This window comes from Sander vitreus, chromosome 21 (assembly GCF_031162955.1).
Source record: "Sander vitreus isolate 19-12246 chromosome 21, sanVit1, whole genome shotgun sequence".
Classification (NCBI taxonomy): Eukaryota; Metazoa; Chordata; class Actinopteri; order Perciformes; family Percidae; genus Sander; species Sander vitreus.
In genome coordinates this window covers 15,328,964-15,355,535 of record NC_135875.1, presented here as the reverse complement: position 1 = coordinate 15,355,535, position 26,572 = coordinate 15,328,964, and the positions used below count along the sequence as shown (strand labels likewise).

Below are 26,572 nucleotides of genomic sequence, written 5' to 3'. Positions count from 1 at the left end.
ATCACTCCTTTCCTCCCTGAATATTTGTATTTACTGTAAGTGAATGAGGCTGAGAGTAGGTCAGGATATAACAAGTACAGGACATAATCGTATGAGTGATTTTTACATGGCAGCAGTGAACAGTTCAAACAAAACATGAATAAAATGAAATGGAAAAAAACCCCAGTGAGAATAAGATTGCAATCAAATTCCATTTAGAGTTGATCAGCAACTGATTATTTAAGAAATATTTACATATCAAAACCAACAAGGTACAACATCAAATCTAGTAATCTGCACGTCACCCTTTTTCATTTTGATAAGTGAGTGAATGTGAGCACTGGGAAAATGACATTATATATATAAGATATATATATAGAAAGATATTATATATCTTTGATATGTAAAATCTTGAAGGATACTTCTTTGACTTGATCACTAGCCTACTGCAGAATTTAAGTTAAATACAGCAAATTAACTGTTACTGCATGGTCTTATACTGAATATCAATAGTTCCTCTAAACATGCTTGTAGAGTGTTAACAGTGTTAGTTTAAATCAAATTAAAATCCTTTTAAATTAACTGACAAGAAGCTGTGGGAGCAACATCAGATAGCATTTTATTTTGGGGAGATTAGAATGCTCTCGTTTTAACACGACTTTCGACAACAACTCGCGTGTGTTCGTTATTTTCCGTAACCCCTCCTCCTGTCCCGCCTTCGAAGTTGTCAGGGGCAACTGTAAGAGACGCTTTTTGCTCATACACAGGAGGCTACACATCAACACTGGAAGAGACGGTCGATGTTTAAGTTATTTCGAGATTAAACATCTAGCTAAATTAACATTTACCTGAAGCAAACGACAGTGAGGTTGGTCTTCATATAATTTAACAGAACGGTGAACCACATTCTACGGTAGCGAGGACTAGCAATGAATGCTAACTTTGGCTCGCTTACCTAGCTTAGCTTCTGTCAGCAGCTAAAGCTAAATTAATCATTAGTCACATAAGGTTAATGGTAGCTGATAGTGCTAACTATTATGGCAAATCCATAGCTAAGTTAAAGCTATGTTTATATTTACTCATAAGTGCATTAATGCTAACTAAGTCAAACAACGTTAACGTTACATTAACATAGCTAAGTGAAATTAGCTATACATTTGGAGTCATTGAATGCTATTTGAGGGTACGTTCAAGAGCGAACTAGCTAGTGATTACCGAGCTTTTACAACACGAATTAGCTAGACAGTTAAGTAGCTGGAAAAGGGACAATAAGCTGCACAAGAAATACAAAAACGTAAAATCTAAGAATACATATGAATAACCATGTAAAATATTGGAGGCTCAACCTAGCTCCCATTCCCTGTTTCTTTTCTCAAATCCAGAGAGGAGCAGTGGGGGCATGGCGGTGTATTTTGACCACCGTATTGAGGCCCCTGAAAGCAATTGTGTGCCCTCTCAGTTGACCTGGCACTCAGCTCTTCCTGTACTGGCTGTGGCCTCAAGCAGCCCCACCACTGGCGGAAATGTAGATCTCTACCTGCAGCAGGTAAACACTGGACTTTGCAGATGAACGAGAGAAAAACAAAGAAAGACCACTTTGTTATATCCACTAATATTCCGTGTGTGGATATTATTAATAACAGCATACTTAACAAAGTTTGCATACTTCATTCCTGTCCATTTGCAGGGAGAGTATGTGGAGAGCTGCCATTTAGAACGTCCTTACCAGCCCACAGTGCTGCGCTGGCATCCCACAAAGCCAGTGTTGGCACTAGGCTGGGAGAATGGAGAGGTAGTGCTGCTGACACACCCTGCTGGAGATCAAACAGTCCTTCCCAGCACACATATAGCCTGCATCACACTGCTGGAGTGGAGTAGCTCTGGCAGCCGCTTGGTTACTGGTGATCAGGTGAGTGTATTGCAGTGACTGTATACACAAACACTCTTGCATATACTGTATGTGCATGTCATGTCAACATACGTACCGATGCATTCATAGCTGCTGGATATGCTGGTGGATATGATTTTCATACATGATGAACATGCATTTTTCTGACAATACTTGGACCATGGTTGGATTACCAACATGGCATATTTGGCACAAGCCTTGGCAGGTTTAATCAAGACATAAACTGGATAAATTACGTGCGCAGATGCAATCTGAAACCATTAAAACTTCACATTTCTTCTTATAGAACCACATAAATATAGTGTAATTATTTGGCAGACTGGAGCGCTAGCAGTATGGAAGGTAGATGCTCGAGGGAGACTTCAAGGAAACCATCTTGTGAAGCATGAATACAACAAACCTCTAACTTGCTGCATCTTCAGACCGGCCTCGCCTGGGGAGTAAGTAAACAGGATGCAATGCTCAGAGTTAGCTATTCTTCTTGGCAGTGAGATAATATTCGAAACATTGTGATATCACTATGCCCTCTTGATCTGAATGCTGCGTTGCTGATAGTAGAACCTAACTCATGTTACAGCGATGTAGCAATGCTAGCCCGAGCATCAGTTAGTGGTGATGAGAGTGCTCTGGACATGTTCAGCTGGAAGGGAGCACCTCTCAAGATGGGCCCACAGGAGGGACTCACATTCTACGTCAGCACTGCAGATGGTAAGAGTTAATTTTTTAGTTGTGTTCAACATTTTAAGTATATTGCTGTCTTAAAGTATTTTGGTGAGCATGTTTTCTTAAAACCACATTTTTCAATTCAAGAGAAAAACATCAAGCCCCCATTAGCAGTTTGTCCTTCCTTTTTCGTTGTAAAAAAAATGCATCAAAGAGTATTGTTATTGATCTACAACCCTGTCAGATCTCTGTTGTGCTACGAGGCAATGGTTATCTTACATCTTGTTAACCATGTATACCTCGTATGTAGGTAAGGTCCACAGTGTGGATGAGCGTTGTAAGACAAGCCTACTTCTCAGTGTGGAGGGCGAAATCAAGAAACTGCTCTACCTCGAGAAAAGAGAGTTGCTTGCTGTGATCACAGAGACCATGATGTTGTCACAGTACACTCTTGGACCTGAGGGAGGAGCCCAGGAAGTTATGAAGGTATACTAAAGTCATCAGAGAGGATTTCTCTTCTCAAGATCAGTTTGGTTTGTGAACATGTTCCTTTGTGACAGGTTAAGTTGAGCAGCAAGACTGGGCTGAATGTAGACATTGTCTGGACAGAGAATGGCCTCCTCATCACAGCAACAGGGGAACAGGTTATCAGGTCAGTGTACACATACTGTTTGTACACACATACTGTACATATCCATTTTAAACTTGAATGTGTTATTTTTTTTAGGCTGTGGGACCTCGACGGAGACGACAACTATGTTTTACCTCTCGACGAGACTCTGGGGTTTGAGAAAGGAGAGATGATGAACTGTGTCTCATACTGTGCTGGAAAAGGTAACTGCAAAATATATTTCCCATAGTGTGAACAGCATAAGGTGCTGTTTTTTTCTTCACATTCCTGTGGACTTGGTAGTTTTAAGATCTTTTAGTTTATCACATTCTCAAACCTTGAGTAGACTGATTACACATAAACCTTCATTACCACAATGTGTTACCACTTGTTGCAAACTTTGTGAAGCCTCATTGCTTTTGTATAATGTTGTGGCCTCCCCAGAAATCTTGGCAGCTGGTACCAGCCATGGGCGCATAGCAATGTGGAAGATGGTGGTGCAGCCAGGCGGCAGCAGAGGGGATACCAAGGCCCAGTGGAAGCTACAGACACCCACAGAAATAGAAGGAAATGTCATTCAGCTACAGGTACTGTCTAGACTAGTGTTTTTTTTTTTTTTTTACAGAACATGATATTATCACATTGAAATAAGTTATGTGGAATTATATAATACAAAAAATGACATCATATGTGTAGTATTCTACTGGGAAAGTTCACTCAGACCTTCCATTTCAGTGGGGCTCGAGTCTGAATCTGCTAGCGGCCAACAATTCGAACACGGTGCTGATCCTGTGTGAGCATGTGATGTCGGCCCACTTCAGCCAGCAGGTGGCAGCAGTGCAGCTCACCCCAACCCAGCTCAGCATCACTCAGTTCACCACAGGAGCGCACCTGACTCTGCAGTCTGACATACACATCAAGGGAGTTTGTGTTACTAATGTGAGTGTGGCGTTGAGAAGGGGAAGAAGTGATATTTCTCTGTACTTAAGACTTTTGTCTTAAGGTTTTGCCCATGAAGACAAGTAAAAATGTAAATGATATCATGGTAACTGGATGCGTGTTGTCATACCAACAGGATTCTGTGACAGTCTGGAGTGGCAAGCAGGTCACTGTATATGAGATTTCGGGGACAGTTCTTCGCAATACAGGTACACGACTTAAAGCTTTAGTGCGTAATTTTTGATATTAATGAACGTCCGTTACATTCAAGCCATTGCCAAATGAGTTGCTACAAAGCTAATTAAGACTATCAGCTCTCTGTATTTCTCAGCATGGCTGTGTTTAGAAATTGTTGTCGTCCAGAGACTTTCGCTCGCAGGAACTCAAGTGTGTCCTCCTTGGCTACAAGCAACTGCGCGGAGGAGGGGTGGGGGTGCGTGGGAAGGCTTGTGTCATGTGGATGCGACAACAGTGGTGTTGTCATTACTTAGAATTCCTCATGTGGGCGACAGAAACTACCCGCTATAGCTTTAAGCAAAAGCCCACTGAACAGACCAGACAACATTTTATGGATGTGGAAAAAGAAACTGCACCGATTTCCCTGTACTCCATCCGCTGCATTCATTTGCAAACTTGTGCGTTTGTCCTCCATTTTTTTAAACGTTCTTTCTCCACCTACCCTCTTGCTGATTTCCCAGGATCGTTTCCTTGTGACTCCCATATCGTAGCTGTACATTTTGAGAACCTCTACACTGTGGAACCTAACAGGGTCCAGATTCGCACGCCACAGGTCTGTTGTCCCACCCTGAACTTACTATCCAATATTCACTCAACACAGAGATGTGACAAGTGTTTGAGCAAGCTGCGTGTTTTTTGTTTTACTGCTGAATTAGAATTGATTCTAAACACACAGGCAAGTGGTATTTGTCCCTATAAATTGTTGAACCATCTTTTTTTCTCCCTTTTCTTTAGGGCACAGTGAAGCAGCTGCTGACCTTCTCCAAGTCAGAGGGCAACCCTGTACTACTCAGTGTGTGTCAGTCTTACCTGGTGGTTGGCACAGACACCGCACACATTAGAATCTTTGACCTCTCCCGAAGGTATAATGTTAATGTGGATGTTGCACTTCAGTTCTGGCTTCCTTCAATTAAAAAAAAAAGTAGTAGTGGTTAGCTCACCTGGTAGAGCAGGCGCCCCTATATAGAGGTTTACTCCTTGATGCAGCGGCCGCAGGTTCGACTCCGTCCTGCGGCCATTTGCTGCATGTCATACCCCCCCTCTCTCCCCCTTCATGTCTTCAGCTGTCCTATATAAATAAAGGCCTAAAATGCCCAACAAATAATCTTAAAGAAGAAAAGAAAGCCAGCTAACTGCCATGTATTGTATATGTCTCTCTCTCATTGACAATTTCTATGTTCCAAGTACTTTTTTCCTCCAACAATGCCAGTCTTACTGCATGTCTTTATAGAGATGCCAAAGCTCACTGCAGTGCTAAGAACCTGGCTGACCAGATTGCTAATCTGGGAGCCCTGAGGTCAGTCAAATGTAATGCCAACGGCAGCCAAGTCAGCATCCTAATCTCTCAGGTGACTGGACAACACTTACTCACTCCTTTTTATATGTGTTTTTGAGAGCTTAGAATTATATTCAATATGTCAGTATCTTAAAATGTTATCATTTTATGTCAATATTTGTCTTAACTGAGCTGTATGTAACTCTTTCTCTCAGGTTAACGGGCGACCGGATCACAAAGTTTACTTTTATGACGTCGAGATGGACACGGTGACACACTTTGACTTCTTTGTTGGCAGACCGTCCAGTGGTATCTTACAGCGAGAAGAAAGTGAAAAGTAGGTTTTAACTGTATTTTTATTCTACCCGTGTAGAGTTCTCTCCTTTGGTTGTCTCATCCTACATATACTGTGTTTCAGGCATCAGTTTCAGGGGACAGAGCTCAGCAGTCGCTGCCCTGTATTTCACTTCTGGGATGAGCGTGAACCTCGTCTTTTTGTCTGTGAGACGGTGCCGATCAGCTCTGAATCCGCATCAACTAGTTTCTTGGATGCGGTAAAGACTGCTTCTTAACATTGAGATAGTCCTGTACAGCTCTATGAGCAATGCATGACGCATGCTGATAGATTTGACTTCCACTGGGACGACCGGTGCTGGAGTATGATTTGAATATATTTGAGAACCAAAAAGACATGCATTGATCTATGCATTTATCTTCGATGATTGATGATGATTGCAATAAATGCAAAGTCAATTTAAAGTTGTTTTGACAGTGTCTTGCCTTCCTTCTGCTCAGGTGGACGTGTTGGTAGTGACACTCTTCTGTACGCAGGAGCATGGGCTCCTCCTACATGACTGCTACCCAAAATCTTCAGGCCTGCAGGCGCTCCTCGCTCTGGATGTGCCCTACTATTATTTCAGCTGCAAGGTGAGGACGGAGAACACTCTGTTCTGCTTGTGTGTTGTCTTTTCTGTGTGTGTGTGTGTGTGTGTGTGTGTGTGTGTGTGTGTGTGTGTGTGTGTGTGTGTGTGTGTGTGTGTGCGTGGGGGGGTTCTCAAACAGCATCTGGAAAAGTTGCATGCTGGCTGTTTCAAATCATGAGTTTTCTTTAACATACCCCTTGTTTTTTTGTTTGTTCCACCATCACTATTCTTATGTGGAACTCTGTTTGTTTGGTCTTACACACCCCCAGCTATTATTTCGGAGGGGGGGTGTCTTTTTACCAGAAGTAAGTGTCTGTCCCCTACACTCTGTTCAGAAAGCTTCAGTGTTCTTGACTCCCAACAACTGTGGCTGTGTATGCCTTGTGCTGCCTTTAAGCTAAAAATTAAAATAAAAAGTATTGGCTCCAAGATCAACAGCACAAATGCATCCCGGAAATATTTAGATGTCACTGTGCTGCGTCCAGTTCCCATCCACCTTGTCTTGATGAATAGATTTGTTCTGTGGTGCTTTGTTGTTGTCTTACCGATTTCCAAAACCCATGTTGTCCCCAGTATTTGCATTTTACTTTTACTAATAATGACCATACCTTACCTAACATGCTGCATTTGTTTACTGGCTGTGAATCGCATGTTTATCAAGTCGTAACACCATGTTTTTCTACCTGGCCACCCCTCCTCAGCCCGGTGAGAGAGACTCAGGGTCAGCAGAGATTTCGGCCACAACATCAGCACCTCCACAGCAGACCCAGCCATCAAGGGGTTCAGCTGCCCAGTTCCCCCATATGGTGTCCAGGCGAGCTCTCAGAGACTTTGTGGGGCTGGAGAACTGTGAGAAGGCCACCCGCGACGCCATGGTCAACTTCAGCTTCTACCTGACCATTGGCGATATGGACGAAGCCTTCAAGTCTATCAAGCTCATCAAGAGGTAAGGCATCAGTATGTGCATAAAGCATCATCGCACGTGTCAACTCAAAGAGAGGAGACGTGCAGGATGGCATGCCCTTGTTTGATCGCTGTCATCACTTCTCCCAGCAGCCCTTTCCACAAGGGCTTTAGTTCAAAGGCTAAGGATAGCATTGTTGCTACAATGGCCTTGACTCTTCTCAGAATGCATGGTTTGCAGTGGGAGAGCTGTAATTGCTTGAGAATGTAGCATTGTGTCCTCTTGCTGTTCTTCACCCCTCATTTCATTCAGCACCTTTGACTGCAAGGTCAACAACATGGAGGAAAACTACCACAATAGTTTAGCAAGCTTCATTTAGTTATTCTCTCTATAAGTCATATAAGACCGGTGATCAAGGCTTAACACAGCCTATTTTGTTGTTTTCTTTAAAGTGTTTCACCAACAGAACAGGCACTTGATATGTAAATGAAAAGAAATACCGTACATTTTATATACTGTATATGCAGAATTCCATAATATATATAACTAAACCCCACAGTTTGTCTTTCAGTGTATCGTATCATGCTATAATGAAATTAGATCCACCAGAGCATGACTTTTATTAGTTCATGTAAGTACATGAAATAGTATTTTAAACACAGGACATGATTAAGGACTTTTTCTGTGTCAGTGCTCAGGGAAGGAACTCTTCAATGTGTATATGTGACTGTTTCTGTTAGTGTGCGGATGTGTTTGGAGGGGATGTATGTTTCTAAACACACTGTGACACACACACACACACACATTAGGTCCCCCTGCCAGTTTGGTCCAAAAGGAGTGCCCTTTCCATTCTTGCAAACATTGAATCAGGTCACTAAAAGGATGTGTGTGTGTGTGTGTGTGTGTGTGTGTGTGTGTGTGTGTGTGTGTGTGTGTGTGTGTGTGTGTGTGTGTGTGTGTGTGTGTGTGTGTGTGTGTGTGTGTGTGTGTGTTTGTGTGTGTGCGTGTTGGGGAATGTATATGTGATTTCAGCAAAGATCTGATATTATCTTTAGCAGAATACGTGATTCAGGGCACTTAGTCTGAATTCTGCTGTGTTGCTTTCGCACGTACAAATATAACATAAAAACAAACCAATGGGAAAATAGCATATCCTACTGCCCGGATATTCCAGAGAGTTTAATAGGCATGATGACAGCTTTACTAAGTTCCTCATTGATGGCTATTTTTATTGCCGGTCTTTTTTTTAAAGATCGGTATTGTGTTTGATTCCCGCATATCTCCACCCACAGGAATATGCATTTCCTGCAGCAGTAACCTGTACCTTCTGGGACTTGTCTCTATGGTGCAAATCTTTGAATTGACAAAAACTCTCATACTTGAGTCAGAGACGGGCTCCTGATCCAGGATTCCAGCTTATTTCATCTAGTTAGTACACAGGGCTTTACTCAGCATCATCCTTGGATGTTCTGAATCAAGTAGAAAACATTATGACAGTTATAATTCACTTTATCTAAAACAGATATTCTCAGTATAAATGTCACTCTTCCAATGCAGCATGTCAGATACAGGTTGGAATATCTTTATTCAGTCCAGACTGTGCTACTTCCTCTCATTCAATTTGTCCTTGACTTTAGGTGACATACTGCAGGGTTATCTGCCCACATGAATGCAAGCCTTCTCCTACTCTCTTTTTGCCATTGCATTTGCTATTTAAAAGCCATTTCCATCAGGAACAAAAACACCCAAGGAAGTGTTGGGGTGAAACAGAGACTGATGGATGATGTTGTAGTCATCATCATTGGCTGTGGTACATGTGGCCCTGATGCTCTCAGTGTATACCATTTGTCATAGGAAAGTATGTAATTCACTGCATGAAACTTTTACAGTTCTTTTTCGCTGTTGGTTTGTCATTCTTCAAAGAAGCTAATCCTGTTTCCTGAAGCAAACGTTAAAATTGTATAAAATGTAGATATTTTTATTTAGTGTTTGTTATGCTGTGCTATCGATCTGACAGTCCAGATACAGTGCTGCTCATGAGTATTGGAACCCCTGCTAAAGTTGACTAAAAAGAGGAATAAAAATCTTTTGGAAATTGATCTTAATGCCTTAATTGAAAAAATTACGAAAAATCCAACCTTGGAGAACACCAGTTTTCTTTGTGAATGAATAATGTATCGTAGATAAATAAATGTTCTTCCTTAAAATACAGGGGGCATAAGTATAGACACCCCTACGTTAAATTCCCATAGAGGCAGGCAGATTTCTATTTTTAAAGGCCAATTTGGCCATGGGAATTTAACATAGGGGTGTCTATATATGTATATCACTGCTGTGATATAATGTTAAAAACTCCGGAACCTTGACTTGACTGAAATCACAGATACAATCATTAAAGTTTGCTAAAGGTTAATCTAATACAAATGTTGTCAAATCTGTCATTTTCAAAACATTTAATTAATGAAGTTCTGTGTTGTCCATTTGTCAGGTGTGGTGTTGGACACCAAAACACGGAAACAACAACAATAACCACCACCACTGTGTTTGAATATTTACCAATACATTTATTGAATTGATATGATAAATTATTATTTTAATGTGCCACTATGTTTGGCGCTGTGGAAGACCCACAGATGGCCTGGAGTTCTTGCAGAAGTAATACAATAATACTAGTACTAGTGATAGCACTGTTCTTTATACAACTACATTATATTAATTTAAGTATACAGTATGTACCACAAGCGAGCAGAGAAAGCATCGTGAAAAATAAGTATTGAAATGTGTTTTCAAAATGCAGTACATCACCAAAACATGAGTTACCATCAGTTTAACAAATACTGCTTAAAAAAAAAATCCACATACATTAATTGGCAGATCATTTCTCTTTTTATTTTCATTTGTTCAAGAGGAAAAATATGAATGTGGCTATGACTAATTTAAAGAGAGTTAGAGTGAAAATATTTCCTCTTTTCAGTAGGTGTGTTTATTTGATCAAAATATCACCTCATTGGCTGTTTTAAAATAAAATATTGTCACTGATTTGGGTAAGCCCAACCAAAAAGGCAGAGTGACTCTTGCTTTTACCTTGTTAGTTTACTTGCAACATATATCATTAATATTAATATGTATTATAATTGTAATAAGCTCAAAATGAATGAAAACAAATATGAGGTATTCTGGTGTTTTCAACATCCTTTATAATTTCCAATTTCTAATTATGCAGGAGGCCATTTAATAAGTGCACATATAACAAAACAGGTCAAGTTCCAGCTTGATCTTTGAATAAGCAGGATGTTTCATATAAGACAGTCCAAATTCCATATTTAGCTACAAATCAGCTCACCCAAGCATGAATAAATGAAATATCATACGGTTTTGAATATGTTTGGTAGTTTAGGGCTGCTTTATACATACATTTTAGTTAATTCTGTGACTTTTGTGCACTGAGCAGCAAACTCAAATATTCTGATATCTTTGTTTATGGTGGGAGAAGTTGTAAAATATAGAGTTTTACAAATGCAGGTACATGTTAGTTCAGCTGTTGTAGGGCCACATGAATTCCCTTTTCTCTTGAATGTGACATTGGAGGCTCCTAGCTGGAATAAAACATGAAACGCTGAGAGCACAGTCTTGTCAGAGTTGTCTGTTGTCCTTTTTTTTGCTTGGCTTATGAAGTCACTTGGCTCAACAAGGCGACTCCACATAGTCATTGTCCAGGCGTGGCTGGAAAGGTGATGTCAGTGAGCGACTGATGATTATAACTCGAGGTGCAAGGCAGTCATCGCGGCGATGTAAAATGTTCCAGATGAGCATGGCCGCAGCCATCGTGGCTAGCAGGCAAGCAGCTATGTCCAAGTAGCAGGAGTAGGACAAGTGTGTGTAGGGCCCGATCCTGTAGAAGGTCACAAGTCCAATCACCAGCACGAAACCTGTACATGAGCACAGAGAGAAAAGTTTTCAGTCAGTGAAAATGCACCGCCATTCTCATGTAGCAACATCTAAAAACTGGTCACAGAAAAAGAAAATGTTCTTTAGGCAGAGCAAGGAGAAAAAAACTGTTCTGAAGAATATTTTCTTTTCTGTGACTATGTATGTATCTATTTTACCATTTCTAGCTTAGTATTTCTGTGGTATTCGGGAAGCCGCACTTTAAAGTTACAGTAAAGAGACAGAGTGCGTGGCAAGTGAACCTCTTTTTGGAATTCCACATGCTCACATTTAGACTTCCATCCCTGTAGCATTGTATTTCACAGTTCAGCGGGAGCTCTGTGTGCGGCCTTTGAATTTGGAAATCTGTTTCCTCCTAGGAAGAACTTCTGAGATCTTGAGATCAAAGTTCTCAATAGCGTAAAAATATCAGAGCATGAATTTATGTGCGGAAAAGCCTTTGAGATGTTTTATCTCCTATTATCTTTGATTCATAGCTAGTCACGCAGTGAGGAACTCCTGTTTGCATGTGAAGGTAAAAAGCCACAGCCTTTAATTCCATGCTGTTTCTTTGATCTGAACTTTGTTTTATCGACGTTATCTGTGGAAAGTTAGTTACCGCCTCCATAGCCCACACCTTTCCTCATTCTTAAGAGTTGTGTATGGAAGCCCACAGCTATGGGCGCTGTTTAAGTATCCCTCCATCAATTCCTCATTTACAGCATTGAATACATGTCTGAAAACTTGCCCCATCAACAGTGGTATAAATACAGGGACCAAAAATAATCACTGGAAATATGGATGTTGGTGCTTTAGGATATGAATCAGTCCGTTTCCTGAAGCAGTCAGCGGCACCAAGGGAGGAGTTCATTTATATTTCTTTCCCTACCGTTACAGTAAGACGTATGTCATTGTTTTAAGTGAGGATGTGGATAATTGTGTCTGTGTATCATTGCGTGTCTACCACCATGTGTACTCATAAGAACGCTTTCTCAATCTGTTCATGTTTAACCTGTCTGGCTCCTTATCCAAGAAAATGAATAATCTCCTGTCCAGGTTCCAGTCAGGGTGGGCTGTGTGAACCTCTTTTTTGGCACAGACTTATCTTTCAAACTTCCTTCCCCTTCTTCCTCTTTCCATCCTTCCTTCCTTCCCTCCTCTCCACGCCCTAAGCTTCTAGGTTAATATATTTGCTGGACATCTGACATGATCTGTCACAGAGTAAGTCTTATCTTAAGGTCAGCACTTGGAAATTAATTTCGCTGGTTTGTTTTCTTTCCAAATAGTTACGTCTCGGTTTATTCTTAAAGGGCACATAATTGATTAGTGACTAGCCTGCCTGGATGTCTTGCTCAAACCTTTGTGCCTCCCCCTCCTTTCTGGGAAAAGTTAGGCTCCTTCCTGAGCCACATTTAACAGATCTGAATTGAGTCCCACAGTTGGCAATTCCTCAAAATCAACAGAAATGATAATGTGCATCTCAGAGGGACATGACCCGTGGTCATGACTTTTGACATGTTAGGAATGTGTCCATTCAGAAAACACATTCCGGAGTTGTGTCCATGGGTGATACGATCGATATTGTGCTTTCAGCCTGGGCCTGCCAAAACTGCTGAGATATCACTGAATGGAACTGGATATTGTTATCCCACAGTCTGCTTGCAATAGCTGAGCATTTTGGCACGTCTGAAAATGAAAACATTCCTCAGAAAGAGTGTGATGGGTAAAAATATCTCCATTCATTGAGAGCTGAAGCCCATTCACTGACTCTGTGGGGGAGGTCTAAAGTAGGAATAGGGAATGGATTACTGAATGGTTAAAAAGAAACTGTCTGTAGCTGGAAAATGAGGCCCCTTGAATGAATTTAGTAAAGGAAAGCCATTATTAATGTATTTTTGCAGCCTTCTTTTCTTATTGAAGACAGCTTATATTTCTGACGAATCTGACAATTATTTTCTCTATTAATTAGGACTGCAACTAACGATTATTTTCATTTACGATTAATCTGTTGATTATTTTCTCAATTAATGTATAACTTGTTTGGTCTACCAAATGTCAGAAAATGGTGAAAAAAGTTGATCAGTGTTTTCTAAAGCCCAAGGTGATGTCCTCAAATGTCTTGTTTTGTCCACAATTCAAATATATTTAGTGTACTGTCATAGAGGAGTAAAGAAACTAGAAAACATTCACAATTAAGAAGCTGGAATCAGAGAATTTTTACTACTTTTTTTTTCCATAAAAAATTACTCAAACCGATTAATCGATTATCAAAATAGTTGGCGATTAATTTAATAGTTGACAACTAACTGATTAATCGATTAATCTTTGCAGCTCTACTATTAATCGATTCATTCAATAGTAAAATATTTGCCCATTAAATTCCCTGAAACCATATTGCTTGTTTTGTTGACTAGCAGTCTAAATCCCCAAAGTATTGAGTTTACTATCTTTTTTTAACCTTTTAACCTTTATTTGGATAGGACAGATGAAGACATTAAAGGGCAGAGAGAGGGGAATGACACACAGCAAAGGGCCACCGGTCAGAGTCGAACCCACGGGCACCGCGCCGAGGAATAAACCTCTACATATGTGTGCCCGCTCTACCAACTGAGCTAACCCGGCCACAGCTGGCATTGTTTTTAACCATGCTAGTGTTGTGTCTCTAGGAATGGCATTGTCGTCTAGTACAATCATCAGGGCAAAATTCGTATTTGTTGATTCTTGGGTTTACTGTCAGAGCTGCTAGTGTGGTTGTAGACTCTTGTTGCTTGAAAAATGGCTGAAACAACTAATTAGTTGTCATAATAGTTGCCAATTATTATTCTGTCAGTTGACTTAATTATATAATTCTCTAATCGTGTGAGATCCAAATTCAAAGTTAATTCTTCTACACATTAGCAGGTCATTCTTGACCTTAGGAAAAAAATACATAAACTACTATAAACCAGCCTACCAAACAACTATTTCTATGAAAAATCAGCTCCATCTCCAATGAAGACCGTCTGATACGGTTGAAAGTCATGAGGGAAAAAAACTAGTAAATGGCTCTTGAATAGGAATTGTTTTGTCTATTCCTGCTTAGGTTCATATTCTATTAAAACTCTGAAATGATAAAAAAAGTAAAATATATTGAAAAACCATATTGACAAGCATAGGAACACAATGACATAATACTTATTTTCCCACATTCTACTATTCTATTCACTAATATTGCATACATATTGCCTCATTTTTTTTTAATAGTCTCCAGTCCTGAGTAATCTGTTTTTCATTGGAAGCATCCCATTTGCATTCCAGTTGCCAAGATACATGTCACCTTATGACTCAGCAGCTTTGTTGGCCATATATGGTAAGAGAGTAAAATTGAAAGATGCCATTTTCTTCCAGCGAGCATTACTATATTTAGATGTCAGGGAAATAGGTGTGTACTTTTTGTTGCTTTTTAGACTTTGTCACTATTGTTACTACATATTGTTACTACTACGGCATTTGCGGACATAGTCTCATCGGTCATCATTGACCATATTACTAAAACAGCTATACGTGTCCAGCAGCCATGTCGGTGATAATGATTTATGTTTATGTTGCCATTGTCTGTATTAATCATGCTGTTGTGAGACAAGTTCCTGGTCACTGAGGTTTGGCTGGTGGTGTTGTCTAATATTGGAAAATACGGTAATATTGGGTGGGTGTCAATCCTCTCGCCAAGGTCTTAGAAGATAAAAGCCCTCATTCCCTGCTGCGATGCGTGCCGAAGACGCTAACGATGATTCATGGACATTTTGTAAATACAGACATAAAAGGTAGACCATCTTATCTAGATAGAGGCTATTCCCGCCCTGCTGTTGTGTGTACCACAGGACATTTCTGTACCAAAACACACTATAAACACACAATCACAATACACACACACACACTGACATACACAGACCTGAATGCTTGCACAAATCCCTCCTGCCAGTGCACACACAAACACACAGTCCCTGTCGAAACTGTCTTTCCCGTGCGTTCCCCCTCCCCTTTTTTTCCTTCTTTAGCTCTGGGGTTTGCATAACAGGTAGTCACAGACATTTCCTCGTCCTGAGCAGGGATATCCTGGCGCCCGACAGTCGCTCCCTGTCTTGCTGCAGCTCTGGCCCATGGACTCTGGACTAGGACTAAATTTAGACCCAGAGCAGACCCCCTTCATGCCACTCTGCCACAATGATACCAACCGGCTGAGCCACTGCACACAACACAACACACTTCCTCTGCAGGGGCACTGGTACAAGCCATACCAGCCAGCTCTTGATGTGGGATAGGTGCTGGTTGTGAAGGAGTGGGTTTGTTACCATGACTACACTTAATTATGTTCTGTGCTAATTTATCCAGAGGATGGCCCTCTTTCTGTTTTCTGGTTTCCTAGTTTCTCACTTAGTTTGGCTGGTCTGTTGTTTTATTTTGTTTATTTATACTACGCCAAAATCTGAAACACTGTGATTTCAGCAAACCATGGTTAAATGAAAATGATGATGGATAGTAGTACAGTAGGATCAAATATTGTTACAGCTTTCACTACTGTGCACTTATCACATTTTACGTACATTGTCTACATTTACCATGGATTTGGACTTACATTTAGTAAAAAATATAGTCCAGCAGCCATTTTCCAAAAATCCATGTTTATTTGATACTGCGTAAAGAGGTGTGCTTCATTTTGCTGTCTTCCTGCAGTATTTGGCCCCAGAGCCTGATCTTCAGTGCAGGAGAGTCAGCCAGTCTAGCTCCCCTGTGATTTTATCCTCTCTCTTTGGCACTCTACCAGAGAGCATGTGAACTTTGCCCTGCAGCATCTGGTTTTCTCTTTCTGTGTGATGTGATGCGCATACTTTGTTGGATAGAAAGATACTTCAACAGAAAGGTGCTTCTCTGAGGCTTGTCTTTCTGCTGATGCAAACAAACAAAGTTGTAGAAACACCGGTACTTACTAGCTAGCTGGAAGAGTGCGGCAATGGCCTCCTCCCACCACTGTGATTCCTGTGTGATAAAGGGCAGCTCCATCAGGCCTAGAAGGAAGATCAGCTGACCGGCAGTCAGGGCCACCGTCGCCATCAGGTTACATGCCCGCATCATGTCAAACTGCACTTGAGGGACCAGAAGAAGAGCTGTGTCATTTTTCCTGCACTGTGATCTCAATGCATTAATTGGATATGCATGACAAGTTAAGTTGAGTCTAAGGGGAATATAGTATACATTTGTAGCAAGGTGACATTGACATGATCAAGATTTATAATGAATGGAGAGGCACGTCTTTGTCTAACGTTAGTAGGCATTAGGCCCATTGTGCCCAGGAAAGTTGGCCAGACCTTTTTCTTTAATGAAAATTTCTCAATGGAGCTTAATTTAGTAAAGCAAGTAAATCCATAACAACACTGACTCTGACTCACCCAGATAGGGTTTATATGTTTAAACCATGCCAGCAACATGATTGCCCAACAAAAAGATTCATTTGACTTTAAAATGAATTGCTTACTATAAATTATCGGCTGGCTGCCATGTGCTACTGTTTACATTAATACATCAGACTGCTATTGACCTAAAGCAAAGCGCTTAGGTTAGATTTATGGATGTTGTGCATAACAAGTTGATCTGTTATTGATAATCCAGTCAGTTGAGTATTTTGGTTTTAAGTTTTGAGATAAAGTTACCATCTCTGGCACCCAATCAGAAGATATACCAATCAATCAGTCAACCAGTCTGATGAGAAAGAGATAGGACACTTTGAAGTTTGCTAATATTTTTTTTTTAGAAAGCTTGCATAAATAATAAATAACATTGTTATGTTGCACTTTAGATCAAAACTAGCATAAAAACTTACATCTGACAGTGCTGCGGGATTCTTGGTAGCCTGCATAGTCAGAGCCCCATCCCAGACCTTCGCACTGCCTCTGTGTCCCATGCCCCCTTCTCCCAGCCTGGAGATCATCGCGGCCCCGTTCCCCACCATTGGGGCACATTCTCCATAGTCCTACACTCCGCTTGCGTCCGTCCTCCAGGGCCTGCAGTACCCAGCTGGGTGTGAAGGCTGCAACATTATTTAGGACCAGGGACAGCAGGGCTACCGCCACCGCTGCCGCCACTAGCCTCTGCACGGCCATGCGACGCCTGGCGCCCGCCACCTCTCCCCCTCCCTCGTGTCCCTCCACCGACCCCTGATCCTCCGCAGAGTCCTGCCCGCTCTCTTGCCTCTCCTCTTGGGCAGTAGCACCAGCAGTGCTCTGGGCCCCCTGGTTCCTCTCCACCTCCTCCGCCACCACCACCACCACCTCCTCCTCCAGCTGTTAGCGAGTGCTGTCCCAGCTCACGCAGAGGTGGAATTGTCAAGAGTGTTGTCTTGAGGCTTAGCTAAAGGACATCTCCATTCATCCTCATTCAGGAGTTGGTTGTCGTTGCAGCAGAGCCTCAGCCCTCCTCCTCAGACAGCACTTCGGGTACGCGGGGATTAATCCAACTGGCACCTAGGTCCATTCCCCTGGCTCTGTCTGGCTGCAGCTTGACTCTAGGATCTTGCTCCTTGCTTGCTTTTCTTTATCTTCTCCTTTTCCTTCTTGAGTGCGTTGCTTATTGCACTGGTCTGACTCCTGTTTGTGCAGCTGGCTTCTCTGTGTAGGCAACAGATTATTTTTTATTTTTTTTTCCTTGTCTTTCCCTTCAGCAACTTCACATTGCCTTCGGAAGAGTAGAGGTGCAAATAAGCATAGATTCTCAGGACAGTGTTGCTCGGCGCTGACTCCTCAGTGGCTTTACTGAGGCTTACCAAGACTGGAACAAGATGTCCTTTTAACGCACCTCCTTCTGCTTCTCTCTCTCTCTCTCTCTCTCTCTCTCTCTCTCTCTCTCTCTCTCTCTCTTTCTCTCTTTCTCGCGCTCACTGTTTCTTTGCAAATCCTTGAGGTCAGAGTTGAAATGTGGAGGAGATGCTGTTCGTCATAGTCCGAGACATCAGTTTGCAACTGTAGAGCATTAAACAGGCTTTAAACAGACAGCTCCCTCCTTCATGATCACTTTAAATGTGTGTGTGTGTGTGTGTGTGTGTGTGTGTGTGTTTTTGTGAGAGAGTGTCCAAAAGACCCCCTCTTAGACGTCACTGTTGTGTATTCTTTTGTCTGGAGCCCAGGGGGCGTTTGCTAAAGTCCTCTCTCTCGTGTGCAACAAACATATTGGCCGCCGCAGTCAGCCAGCAACAGGATGTGTTTCCTGAGAGGAAAAGAGGATGGGAAGAGGGGCCAAATGTAGACCTGTTCCTTCTCTTGTCTTTCCTTTTCTGGCTCTCTAGATCTTGCCGCGCTGTGTGCAGCTAGCTCTATTTTTCTCAGCAAGTATCTCACATTTCATTGTCAGGGTTGGTTTTCTGTGACCATATAGAGGAAGATTTTGGCTACTGCTGTGGCTTTCTTTTTCTTCACTCGTCCTCCATTCCCCCTCTTCTAGCAGGGCCTCTAAAGATTTGGGGTATTTCCTGTTGCCAACTTTAATAAACAGCCCACATCTGTATCAGCTAAAGCAAGGAGGAGGGAGGTGGACGCAAATAGAGACCAGATGGCTGTGGAATCTTAAATTTAGAATTGAAGCAGAAGAAAAAGGGGGTAGAGGGGCTGATTTACGTCAGCGAGACAAAACGCACACCTCTTGCTTTGGGTTAAATTCCTGCATACATTCTTGTATCTCTATGCTTATATCAGTGTTTGTGTGCAGGATTTATTTTAATCATGAAATAAATGTTGAAACAATACTTCAGTACTGGATGTCTGGCCAGTGAGGGTTTAGACCTAAAATACAGACCTAAACTAAACTGTAAATAATTGTGTGTAACTGTATTCACTGTTGAATAATAAAATACCAATGCCGTGAGCTACATATTTCCCTTGCAAACAATCCATTTCTCTTTTCTCTGTAGTAAAGCGGTATGGGAAAACATGGCACGGATGTGTGTGAAAACCCGCCGGTTGGATGTGGCGCGTGTGTGCCTTGGGAATATGGGAAATGCCAGGGCAGCAAAAGCCCTGAAGGAGGCCGAGGCTGAGCCTGAACCAGAAGCCCAAGTGGCTATGTTGGCCATTCAGCTCGGCATGCTGGTAAGAGATTCAAGTAGTGTAAATGACCGATGGGACATGCCTCACTCACAATCAAGCTAATATAAAATAGTGGCATGTGCCCATTTTTCTCTGCCCTATTTATGGAGTACGTTTTCTATTCATTCATGTTTGGCCGTTCTTTCGTTTTACATTACAGCTTTTAAAATCGGAAAATATGACATGGAATGTTTATTTAATGACAGACTATACTTTATTCAGCCATTCTGTCATAATTTTTAGTCCGAGAAAAACAACATATTCAAAAACGGGGGGAAAACCCTGGACAATATGGACAATGCAATAGAGAACATACAGTGGGGCAAAAAAGTATTTAGTCAGCCACCAACTGTGCAAGTTCTCCCACTTAAAAAGATGAGAGAGGCCTGTAATTTTCATCATATGTACACTTCAACTATGAGAGATAAAATGAGAAAAGGAAAATCCAGAAAATCATATGTAGGATTTTTAATGAATTTATTTGCAAATTATGGTGGAAAATAAGTATTTGGTCAATAACAAAAGTTCATCTCAATACTTTGTTATATACCCTTTGTTGGCAATGACAGAGGTCAAATGTTTTCTGTAAGTCTTCACAAGGTTTTCACACACTGTTGCTGGTATTTTGGCCCATTCCTCCATCCAGATCTACTCTAGAGCAGTGATGTTTTGGGGCTGTCGCTGGGCAACACAGACTTTCAACTCCCTCCAAAGATTTTCTATGGGGTTGAGATCTGGAGACTGGCTAGGCCACTCCAGGACCTTGAAATGCTTCTTACGAAGCCACTCCTCCGTTGCCCGGGCGGTGTGTTTGGGATCATTGTCATGCTGAAAGACCCAGCCACATTTCATCTTCAATGCTCTTGCTGATGGAAGGAGGTTTTCACTCAAAATCTCACGATACATGGCCCCATTCATTCTTTCCTTTAGTCGTCAGTCGTCCTGGTCCCTTTGCAGAAAAAACACCCCAAAGCATGATGTTTCCACCCCCATGCTTCACAGTAGGTATGGTGTTCTTTGGATGCAACTCAGCATTCTTTCCCCTCCAAACACGACGAGTTGAGTTTTTACCAAAAAGTTCTATTTTGGTTTCATCTGACCATATGACATTCTCCCAATCCTCTTCTGGATCATCCAAATGCTCTCTAGCAAACTTCAGACGGGCCTGGACATGTACTGGCTTAAGCAGGGGGACACGTCTGGCACTGCAGGATTTGAGTCCCTGGCGGCGTAGTGTGTTACTGATGGTAGCCTTTGTTACTTTGGTCCCAGCTCTCTGCAGGTCATTCACTAGGTCCCCCCTTGTGGTTCTGGGATTTTTGCTCACCGTTCTTGTGATCATTTTGACCCCACGGGGTGAGCTCTTGCATGGAGCCCCAGATCGAGGGAGATTATTAGTGGTCTTGTATGTCTTCCATTTTCTTATAATTGCTCCCACAGTTGATTTCTTCACACCAAGCTGCTTACCTATTGCAGATTCAGTCTTCTCAGCCTGGTGCAGGTCTACAATTTTGTTTCTGGTGTCCTTTGACAGCTCTTTGGTCTTGGCCATAGTGGAGTTTGGAGTGTGACTGTTTGAGGTTGTGGACAGGTGTCTTTTGTACTGATAACAAGTTCAAACAGGTGCCATTAATACAGGTAACGAGTGGAGGACAGAGGAGCCTCTTAAAGAAGAAGTTACAGGTCTGTGAGAGCCAGAAATCTTGCTTGTTTGTAGGTTACCAAATACTTATTTTCCCGAGGAATTTGCCAATAAATTCATTAAAAATCCTACAATGTGATTTTCTGGATTTTTTTATTCTCATTTTGTCTCTCATAGTTGAAGTGTACCTATGATGAAAATTACAGGCCTCTATCATCTTTTTAAGTGGGAGAACTTGCACAATTGGTGGCTGACTAAATACTTTTTTGCCCCACTGTATAAGATAATGAAAGCAGAAACGCCATCCCCTCAGTCCACATCATAAAATCCATCCAGAGGATATTTTTTCTGTTCATAAATAAACCCAAAAACTTTAGTCCAACATAATGCCACATCCTTTGGCTACAAATAACACATTCTCTTTTTAGGCCTAGGCAGCGCACCACACAAAGACCATGGGACCAAAAGCATTTCTTTTTCAATCATCTTTTTCCTGTCCTTCAATAGGATGATGCAGAAAAGTTGTACAAGTGCTGTCAACGTCATGACCTGCTGAACAATTTCTACCAGGCTTCTGGCCAATGGCAGCAAGCTTTGGAAACAGCAGAGAACCATGATCGCATCCATCTGCGCACCACCTACTACAATTATGCCAAATACTTGGAGTCCATTGGCGACAAGACCCTGGCCCTCACATAGTGAGACAGAATCTGTTGTTTTATGTCAATGATATAGTAGTTTTGAATTTAAGTATTTGTGTTGTTCTATGTAAGGGCAAATGTACCATGGAAACAAAGTCTGATTGTCAGCCTTGTTGTTACAGTTATGAGCATTCAGACACACACAGGGTCGAAGTGCCCAGAATGCTCCAGGATGACACGTCGTCTCTAGAGATCTACGTTAACAAAATGAAAGACAAGTAAGTCCAGAGTTTCTCTTGATGGTAAAAACCTTGTCATTTTGAAGAGCATATTACACATTTTGCATACTATATGCATTTAAACATCAGTCCTATCATCTTCTCCATCCAGGAACATCTATAAGTGGTGGGCCCAGTACCTGGAAAGCCAGTCAGACATGGATTCAGCGCTGCGTTTTTACGAATGTGCCCAGGATTACCTCTCCCTGGTTCGAGTCCACTGCTACATGGGGAACATTCAGAAGGTGACTCAGTTTGTATTCGGGGTGTCATGTAATCTTTTATTGAAAAAAATATCACTCATTATGGGTATTGCACTGGATAAAAAAAGATAATGAGCTTTATTTCAAATATAGATGTTAATTGTTTTGAAGTGACAGCATTCCACAGTGATTTAACTCTCATTATTTGCACTAGATACACTATTTGTATCGCAGTAAGAAACATGCAATAATAAACATGCAGTAATAACATTGATATAGTGAGCTGTCCATAAATGTGAGAATGTATTTATTTATTTATTATACCAGGCATCTGAGATAGCCAATGACACAGGTGACAGGGCAGCGTCATACCACCTGGCCAGACACTATGAGGGCCATGATGATATCAAACAGGCTGTCCACTTCTACACACGAGCCCAGGCCTACAACAATGCCATACGACTTTGTAAGGTAAAGCATTCCACCGTATATTTTTCTGCCCATTCTTACTGATATCCGAGATACAGGTATTTATGAATCAAAACTTTTATTTATCATGGTATTCGTTGGCGAAAATGCTGTGTATTCTATATCTTCTTAACATGTTTGTTCATTCATTGTTGTTGCTGTGCTCCAGTCTTTCTCTCAGTGGGTTGTTGACATGTGTATTGTGTCTAAACAGGAGAATGGTCTGGATGACCAGCTGATGAACCTGGCTCTGCTGAGTAATGCTGAGGACATGATGGAGGCTGCCTGTTACTACGAGGAGAAAGGCACCCACATGGACCGAGCTGTCGCACTGTTCCACAAGGTCCCTCACAAATTTCAATTATACATTAAAAAGTTCCTATAATAAAACTTTTTTTTAATTACATTGCACAAATGTCTGAGGTTACATTCAGGTTGATGCCTTCTAAATCATTCCACGAGGGGGCAGTATTGAGCCAAATATTTAAAGCCAGGGGGAAATTATTGTTACAGCTGTATGTTTCTTCTTCTAATTTTCTCCACTGTAGGCTGGTTACGTCTCCAAAGCTCTAGAGTTGGCCTTTGCCACCCAGCAGTTTTCTGCACTTCAGCTGATTGCTGAGGATCTGAATGAGTACTCTGACCCAGCCCTACTGGCCCGCTGCTCTGACTTCTTTATCACGCATTCCCAGTATGAGAAGGCTGTGGAGTTACTGGTAGCAGCCAAGAAGGTACCTGTTTGTGACACATCATCACCCATACATGAACATATTAGTTCACATGTGCGTACTTACAGTATATATGTGTCTTTTCCTTTGTGTATGAACAAAGTACCATCAAGCCTTGGAGTTGTGTGTGACCCAGAGCTTAACCATCACAGAGGAGCTGGCAGAGAGAATGACCGTAACTGATTCAAAAGACTTGTCTGAAGAGGCCCGAAAGGAGCTGCTGGAGAGGATAGCGGACTGCTGCATGCGTCAGGGCAATTACCACCTGGCCACCAAGAAATACACACAGGCGGGCAACAAGCCCAAGGTAATACTGTGGTGTGTGTGTGTAGTAAACACTATATGGATTACTGCAAGCTTAGAACATCTTGTAAGTATCTGGGTGAGAGGACAAGGGATTACTCCATCTGCTCTGTCATGATGTCATGTGGCATGTGCAATACACACACACACACAAATACATGCACATGCAAGTTAAAATATGACCGTAATAATGTTTGAATGTGTCTTTTTTTTTTTTTAAATAGGCCATGAGGGCCCTGCTAAAGTCAGGCGACACAGAGAAAATAGTATTCTTCGCCAATGTTTGTCGTCAGAAGGAGCTTTTCATCATGGCCGCCAACTACCTCCAGTCTCTGGACTGGCGGAAAAATCCAGAGATCTTGAAGACAATCATTGGTTTCTACACTAAAGGCAGGGCACCGGACCTGCTGGCTGGCTTTTATGAAGCCTGTGCTCAGGTAGAGCAAAACCCCATACAAGATATCCGTCCATTTCATGATGTTTATTATTGGTACTTGTCTGGTTATGAATTGACAATAAGCATTTCAAAAGAAGTCTGTTAAATTTAGGGCGGTGGTCTTAAATAACAACAAGCATGTTCAGTTGAATCATTAGAAAATGTAAGGCAAAATACCTTTTTTTCAAATAACACAGTGTATGCTTGCTGTTCTTGTTTACCATTGTTAAGGTTGAGATTGATGATTACCAGAACTATGAAAAGGCTCTAGATGCTTTGACTGAGGCGTTCAAGTGCCTCTCAAAAGCAAAGGACTCTTCAACTGGACAACAGGAAGTAAGACTGGCTGACCTGCAGCATAGAGTCACGCTAATCAAGAAGTTTGTTCACGCACGCAGGTAAGAATACAACTCATATTTGTTCTTTTTTGTATCTTAATATGTACCTTATTTTTCTTCCGAAACAGACATTTTTGTGGGAAATTTTGTTATTTGTGTGGCTGTGATCGTCATCTGATGTTTTGAGCTTTTGTCTGCAGGTTGTATATGGAGGATGCTGATGAGGCGGTGCGGTTATGTGAAGCTCTGCTGGAGGAGCCGGAGTTGGACCCTGCTGTCAGGATTGGAGATGCATTTGGTTTCCTGGTGGAGCACCACTGTCAGCAAGGCAACTTCCAAGTGGTGACTATCATTTTTGTCTAGCTTTTTTAATTACGTGAAATGACACTTTGGTTAAAGAAAATATCTGCATCCTGTGAAAGAAAGTTTTAATTGTCAAATCATCTTGATTGTCAGTTGATGTCTCCAGATTTACTGCTCTCCTTTCCGTCTTTTTTCTCCAGGCCTACCGTAAGCTGGAGGAGCTCCAAAGGATTTTGCCGTCACAGAACGTCAAGTACTATGTTAGTCAAGCCAGCCTAGAGTCCCTGCAAAAAGAGATGGGTGTACCCATGGATCGTGGTGACAGCAGGCAAGGTGTGAAGGAGGAGGACGAAGTGGAGGAGGACTTAAATGTATCTTAAATCGATCTTACTGATGATTTGTTTTATTTTGTTAAACAATATAATATATATTTTCATATATTTGGATTCTTCATTCATGTGTATAAAGAATCCACATTTTCAACCGCATAAATATGCAAGAGTCTGAACTTTCTCAGACCGGGAACGACTGTGCAGTTAGTGTCAGTTAGCAACACAAATCACATTGGTAAAATGAGCACAGTAATCACATGTAATATAAGGCACTTGATTATCACGTGCATGGACGAGCACTGTGAAGTGAAGACAGAAGAGACGGGGAAGGGAGATCGCTACACCAAGACGGCATGAGGTTGTTTAAAATCTTCCATACTCATTGAGACAGGATGTCTCCTACCTCAAAAACCCATATTTTGACCTGCAATACATCAGAGTGCAAATTTCCACTGTGACTGAGGACCAAGTGAAGGAATCAACACTAGAGGCTCTAATTGTAGAGCTTTGATATATTAATGGCCGTGTTCACATAGATGTAAACAATCTTTCAATCTAATGCAGTGGTAGTGCATACAGATACACACTAGACCTACTAAATTCTACTGAATCTTCACCCTATTTTTTCAAAACGTTGAACACAAATAACCTGTATGATCTGTAAAAGAATGTTTTTTTATTTATTGAATGCAGCTCTTGTATTTTACCTTCAATCCTGGATTAATTTTACAACTGCAGAATTGATGAATACAGATTATCGCCTTTGAGCTAAATTTTCAAAGCCATCTAAATTTGGCTTTGAATGTGCTGTTTATTATAGATATATCCCCAGACATGATTATGTGTTACATGCATTTGGTACAATGTATTTTTTTTTTATTCAATTAATGTATTAATTGTAAGTATCCTCTGTGTCAAAAGTCATATCTCTGTAAAGCATTTTTCAGATATTTTTTGATGACTTGTGAGTCGATTTTTACAATGCATTGTTCCTATACATTGAAAAGTTCCTATAATAAAACCTTTTTCAGTTAAATTGCACTGTATGGCCTGGAAGGTTTATATATCGGTAGTGGTATTCATATTCATAGGCCTGTAATCGACTAAACAGACTGGTGGAGCTGGCAAAGATGTAAGCCTGTTACACCCTGGTCAGACAATATCTATTATTTAACCATAACATGAAGTCATTATTACTACTGATTTACATTGATTTTACAGAATATGTTGGCCTATAAATCCTAATCCGAGTCTTTTCTAACTGTACTCACAAGATGGCGCCACTCTCAATGACATTTACCAAATTTAGGCCTCTGTTAGAAGAAGCAGTGGTTTAAATACATATGGAGAGAGGCCCTGTTGTTTCCCAGGCTGAAACAATAAACGGCTAAATCACTAAATATGTTAAGCAATAATTTAATG

General features: G+C 41.3%; 2 protein-coding genes across 2 annotated transcripts; one reads left to right on the top strand and one right to left on the bottom strand.

Annotated features, from left to right (window-relative positions):
- Window positions 1–715: 715 nt before the first annotated feature.
- On the top strand, window positions 716–26,191 carry ift140 (intraflagellar transport 140 homolog (Chlamydomonas)). Its single transcript, XM_078278913.1, has 30 exons — window positions 716–847; window positions 1,362–1,525; window positions 1,667–1,888; window positions 2,207–2,328; window positions 2,466–2,596; window positions 2,862–3,037; window positions 3,112–3,203; window positions 3,279–3,385; window positions 3,606–3,748; window positions 3,897–4,100; window positions 4,237–4,309; window positions 4,799–4,890; window positions 5,073–5,200; window positions 5,569–5,686; window positions 5,829–5,950; window positions 6,032–6,167; window positions 6,409–6,540; window positions 7,238–7,482; window positions 19,304–19,481; window positions 21,628–21,818; window positions 21,944–22,039; window positions 22,152–22,284; window positions 22,570–22,713; window positions 22,925–23,053; window positions 23,259–23,441; window positions 23,542–23,745; window positions 23,966–24,178; window positions 24,409–24,575; window positions 24,716–24,857; window positions 25,019–26,191. Exons 2-30 carry the CDS (start codon window positions 1,379–1,381, stop codon window positions 25,196–25,198), a joined length of 4,350 nt encoding a protein of 1,449 aa, XP_078135039.1. The 5' UTR covers window positions 716–847; window positions 1,362–1,378; the 3' UTR covers window positions 25,199–26,191.
- On the bottom strand, window positions 9,984–18,449 carry tmem204 (transmembrane protein 204). The gene is made up of 3 exons (XM_078278914.1): window positions 17,225–18,449; window positions 16,335–16,490; window positions 9,984–11,369 (listed from the first exon to the last, which is right to left on the bottom strand). The coding sequence occupies exons 1-3, from the start codon at window positions 17,502–17,504 to the stop codon at window positions 11,125–11,127; spliced, it is 681 nt and encodes a 226-aa protein (XP_078135040.1). The 5' UTR covers window positions 17,505–18,449; the 3' UTR covers window positions 9,984–11,124.
- Window positions 26,192–26,572: the final 381 nt, after the last annotated feature.

Bases quoted from the DNA above. Each gene is read 5' to 3' on its own strand.
- tmem204 (XM_078278914.1), bottom strand. From the start codon at position 17,504: ATGGCCGTGCAGAGGCTAGTGGCGGCAGCGGTGGCGGTAGCCCTGCTG. The intron at 16,491-17,224 runs GTAAGTTTTTAT...TGGTCCCTCAAG, and splicing joins ATCCCGCAGCACTGTCAGAT to TGCAGTTTGACATGATGCGG. The intron at 11,370-16,334 runs GTAAGTACCGGT...GCTCATGTACAG, and splicing joins CGCACTCTTCCAGCTAGCTA to GTTTCGTGCTGGTGATTGGA.
- ift140 (XM_078278913.1), top strand. From the start codon at position 1,379: ATGGCGGTGTATTTTGACCACCGTATTGAGGCCCCTGAAAGCAATTGT. The intron at 5,687-5,828 runs GTGACTGGACAA...TCTTTCTCTCAG, and splicing joins TCAGCATCCTAATCTCTCAG to GTTAACGGGCGACCGGATCA. The intron at 24,858-25,018 runs GTGACTATCATT...TTTTTTCTCCAG, and splicing joins AGCAAGGCAACTTCCAAGTG to GCCTACCGTAAGCTGGAGGA.